This window comes from Carassius gibelio, chromosome A1 (genome assembly GCF_023724105.1).
Source record: "Carassius gibelio isolate Cgi1373 ecotype wild population from Czech Republic chromosome A1, carGib1.2-hapl.c, whole genome shotgun sequence".
Classification (NCBI taxonomy): domain Eukaryota; kingdom Metazoa; phylum Chordata; class Actinopteri; order Cypriniformes; family Cyprinidae; genus Carassius; species Carassius gibelio.
The window spans coordinates 16,319,439-16,324,206 of record NC_068371.1 but is presented as its reverse complement, the minus strand read 5'-3'; the positions used below and the strand labels follow the sequence as shown (position 1 = coordinate 16,324,206).

Sequence of the window (4,768 nt, the reverse complement as noted above, 5' to 3'; positions counted from 1 at the left end):
AGTTATCAAAAGACATACACAATAAGTGATTATACATGATAGTCAAATGTGTGGGTTACACGTAAATGAATATGGAGTTAAGCAATGGAATGATTCATTCATAAGTCTTTTTTGAGTTCATTCTGGTCCATATATAATGTATAAAAAGGGTTTCTTTGCCATTCTCTGGCAAAGGACTTTTCTGTGAAGACAAAGGTTTAAAGCCCTTCCCCCTTAGGAATTTCAGTCTGGTTTCACTGGCTGGGGGGGGAAGTCAATGCAAGTATTTAACTTGATCTCCTGGGTTTACATGTGATGTCCAGCGTTGCATTACAATCACGAACAATAAATTTGACAATCTCTTCTTCGAATTAAAATTGTCAATAATTGTTCTATTGGTGTTAATGTTGAAAGCTGTTGTGTGAACAAGTTGGTTGGTTGGTTATCTTGCTTGGTTCTTGTGGCACTAGAACTGATTTATGACTTCCTGAGGAATTCAGCTCATGTTTCAATGCACACAGCTCTGATAGACTCTTTGATTTGTCTGATTTGACTCATTTCTGCTACATATATCCCCCTTTCGATCGGCGAGGTGTTTAGGTGAAGACATCGTCGATCGCTGGAGAAACAAAGGCAGAAGAAGCAGACAAACACAGCAAACAGCAAGACAACACCTCCATGACAGTTACTGTACTGGTGCAGGCATCAGGTTATTTAGGTACACGTGGTTAAGTTCAATTAGTCAATGTAGTTTAGCACATTGAGGATAGTTTAGATCGTCTTGGAAATTGTTTTTATTTTGATTCATCAATCAAATTTGTGGTTAACTTTGTTTGGTTCTTCTAGGTTGTCTTACTTTACATGTTTACCATTAGTTTTCTAGTAATTTCATTTTCAATTCAATGAATTGACCTATCATGCATGGAGCTCTCTGGCTTCCATTCAGTTTAGAGTGGCTGGCGGATATTAGGTGTTGCGAGTCAATCCTAATATCAGACCTTCGACCCTCGCAGGGTGTCTAGGCATTTCACCTACTCAGGAAAGAGGGGAAGGAGAAGGATAGGTAGAAGAAGAACAAAACAAAACAAGGCTGCTGTGGGTTTTCCTAGCATGGGTTACAACTACTATTGAGCTAGGATGTCAGGTGCAGCTAGTGTGTCATGAACCTTAACTTAGTGTCAGGTGTTCTACCTATTGTGAGGATGGCTGCACGTTTCTTCATGGTGGGTATGTGTAACTTTGTTACACTAAAAGTTGGATATTCTACCTGTGGGAAGAATATGTTTGTTGACTGTGTTATCAGTAGATGTGTTTACCTCTGGGTGTAGGTAATGTTGTGTGTTACTGGTGTAGTGCATGTGTGATCAGATCTGTTCAAGTCTGTGTTGTCTCCCCCTTTTTCTAGCATGTCACTGAAGACTGGCTCTCTGCATCCTTGGCTTGGATGAGGGCGTGTCCATGGTCTAATGAGGGGTCAGTCCAGCAAGGCAGGAGGTTCTTTGGCAGACAGTCGGAGGCAGTTTGGCATGGCTGTGTGAAGCTGAGTTGCAAAACTTGTCTCCTATGTTGCATTCTTCTTGTGATGCCTTCTGGCTGTAGCAGACTTTCTGACCTTCTGTGCTCTGGTGCTTGCTGTTGCACAGACAGGGAATTTGGAACTTGGAGTTGGAGTTCATTTGACAGTTTGTTAGTGACTGAGGTGATGTCCTTTAGTACCTCAGATTTTTCATCAACAGTTGGCCGTGAAAGACTTGTTCGTTCTGGGTCGTTGTTGAACAGGTGCTTGTCATCTCTGATGTGGTGCACCAGGTGATCACCGGCCTTCCGTTCTGTCGCTGGTCACAGCGAGCACGACTCAACTTTGTGGTCATATGCATGTAAATTGTCTTGAAGGAACTCTCTTAGTTGTTCCATGACTTGTTCCGTGTCTTCTAATGGTAAGCGGTTATGTTCTTGTGCATACTCAGCACTGTGCATGTCTGAGTGGTGCTGAGGTGGGTTTTGTTGTCGCTTACCCACACGGGTTGCTCTTGGATGAGTCAGCTGATTACCTTTGGATATCTGGTTAGGTTTCCAGATGTTATCCTTTTGGTTTCTTGAGAAGCGTGGCTGGTCCCATGGATTTTTCCAGCAGTTGGGCTGAAAGCGGTCGTGGATATGGGCGTCACGTTCTCTGTGCTCTTGATGGAAGACTCTGGTGTTGTGATGCCACTGGGTGGCGTCCAGTGCAAGGCTTGAGTCTTTGTTGACAGAGTTCAAGAGTGTGGATGTTTTGTTACCTTTCTTTGAGGCCAACTTCTGCTTGTTATAGGCCTTCTGTGTTAGGTCACGCAACTGTTGGATGGTCATGGAGTTCGGACAGGCCATGACACCTAGATGGTGACTGACTCCAGGGTGCAGATTCTTTAGGAAGAGGGTTTTGAAGTTCACATCCTCTTCAAGGTCAGAGTTGTTGTGTGCACCAAAGTAGGCTTGTCGGAGTCGGTTGTAATAAGCTTGTGGAGTCTCTTGACGACCTTGTTTGGTTTCCAAGGCAGTTAACAGTCCATGTTCAGACTCTGGGTCTGTAAACTCTTTAATCAGGAGTTCACGAAGTCGCTGGTAGTTTGACTTGGTTTGACTGGGCTGTCGATCTGGAAAGTTTCGTACCTCGGAGCTGGACGTGGCTCTAAGGAGGTATAACCAGTCTCTGTCAGTCACATGAGGTCTCACTTCCAGGTGAAATTCGATATCTCGCAGATAAGCTTGGATGTCGGGGCTCTCTGTGGAGTTCGGGTTGAACCTGCTGATGTTTTTAGACAGCTTGTTGAGGTCTTTGATGGTCATCCCGTGTGCAGCTCCAAGGCCTTGGACGGGAGGTTTTCTTTCGTTGGCAGAAAAGGGTTGTGTGGCGAAGGCAGGTGAGGTTTTGGGTTGTGGCCCTTCGCTCCTTTCATCATATGCCAGTTCTTGGACGTGGGACTCTGCTCTGCTCAGCAGTGATGAGGCTAAGAGAGGTTTCTCTTTCCTTGGCTCTTGTTTGTGCTTGTAAGCATTTTGGAGTTCTTTTCTGACCATGTAGAGCTCATCGTTGGTATCATCTAGTTGTTGGGTCAGATTGTCCATTTCAGTGCTGTACCTTTCAAGGTGGTCTTTCAAAGCACTATTTTCAGAATTCTTGTTTCTGATGTCTATCTTGGCTTTCTCCAGTAGCTGTTCGGCATACTGGAGTCTGTTTACCAGGTCTTTCTGAGCAGCCGTTGCATGTTGCTGGTCGAGCTGAGCTGCTGCCAGGGCTGCTTGGAGCTTCATAACTTGTTCTGTTGTATCCTGCTCCCTCTCGCTGGGTGCTTTGAGTTGATCTTGAACTTTCACTTCCAGCTTGTCTATGCGATGTTGAGCACGTGTCAGCTCCTCTTGAAGGTGGGTGATGTGCTTGTCGCTCAGTTTCAGCTGGGTTGTGAAGGCATAGCTTAGTGAGCTCGTGATCTTGACTAGCTCCTCGTGGTTGTTGTTCTGGCTTGAATCTTGTGTCAGGAATCTTCTCAGGATTAGGATTATTATTAAAAATAATAACAGTTCAAATGTCTTTGGAGTGAGGCTGTCTGTTATGCCTCTCAGCCAAATGTTCACATCTTCCCCATGGGAAATGGGGTCTGCAGTCTGCGGCATGTTGGCACGCTGGGGAGAAGAGAGACTGACACAGATCTGTGTGGAGTAAAAGCCTATGTGTGGTGGGACAACTAAGTGTTGTATCAGTGATTGTGAACCACTAGTGAAATGTGGTGATGACTGTGTTGGTCTCAGGGTGTCTAAGTAGACTAGAGATGCGAAGACTTTGTCACTCTAATGAGGAAGAGGAAAAAAAGGTGAAAGAGGTGAAAAACAAATTCAAATGACAAGCAAAATTTCTGTTTTTCAAATGGGGAAAATTATTTTTTCCAATTAAATGTTATCAAAAACGTAAACACTATTATTATATTTCTTGCTTTGGACAAAAGAATACAATAATAATTCTGATATCTCTTTTCTTAGTCTGACAGGATTGACACCGTACACCTTTCAGTTGGACCGCGCACCAGGGAGGCTGCGAAGGCGACAGTTGTTCAACACGTATCTCTATTAAATTGATCTCAAAGTTGGATGAGATGCTAAAACTTGGATTGCGTTTCCAAATGTAGGGAGGTTAGGAAGAACAAATGAGAGGATGATTACAATCAAATTCATAAGGATGATTCGTCGTCTTTGGCACGATTGTGTATTTACTTCACTTAGAATTGATTGATGGTTCTTACATGTCCTACAAATGTAAAAAGAGAAGAGGAAAGTAAAGGAGAGAGAGGAAGGAGATGGTAAGTCTCAGTAGCGGTTATCTCAACTACAAGGAGAGCGTTGTGTTAGTTGCTACACAACTAATCAAACAAAATAAACTTTAAGTGAAAGAGAGTTGTCTTTCTAATTTATTTGAACTCGTAGTGAGGGATAACAATGTCTCCTTTTAGGGCTCAGGTTTGTCGTTCCCAGGCTAGGATACACAAAAGAAATGGTAAGAAATAGGAAAATTAAAAATTTTTATAAATGGGCAAAATATGCAAAAATGAAATTAAAAAGAGGAAATCAATAAGTAAAACAATAGTGGTTAAGTGTATAACCAAAACAGGAAGAGGGGTAAAGCGCATTCAAATAAGTAAAGGTCTGAATAGCATATATTCAGATGGGTGATAAATAAATTAGGAAGAATAAGTTTACTTTAACTTCCAAAGTTCAAGGCTTATTCATTCCTAAAATAATTAGACCCAAAAGAGAATAC

General features: G+C 42.7%; 1 protein-coding gene across 1 annotated transcript; it reads right to left on the bottom strand.

The window, feature by feature from the left end:
* Positions 1 to 1,349: 1,349 nt before the first annotated feature.
* On the bottom strand, positions 1,350 to 3,812 carry LOC128014942 (uncharacterized). Its single transcript, XM_052598731.1, has 2 exons — positions 1,696 to 3,812; positions 1,350 to 1,607 (listed from the first exon to the last, which is right to left on the bottom strand). Exon 1 carries the CDS (start codon positions 3,628 to 3,630, stop codon positions 1,819 to 1,821), a length of 1,812 nt encoding a protein of 603 aa, XP_052454691.1. The 5' UTR covers positions 3,631 to 3,812; the 3' UTR covers positions 1,350 to 1,607; positions 1,696 to 1,818.
* Between the last annotated feature and the right edge of the window lie 956 nt (positions 3,813 to 4,768).

Excerpts from the sequence above, each read along its gene's own strand:
- LOC128014942 (XM_052598731.1), bottom strand. The coding sequence starts at position 3,630 with ATGCCGCAGACTGCAGACCCCATTTCCCATGGGGAAGATGTGAACATT.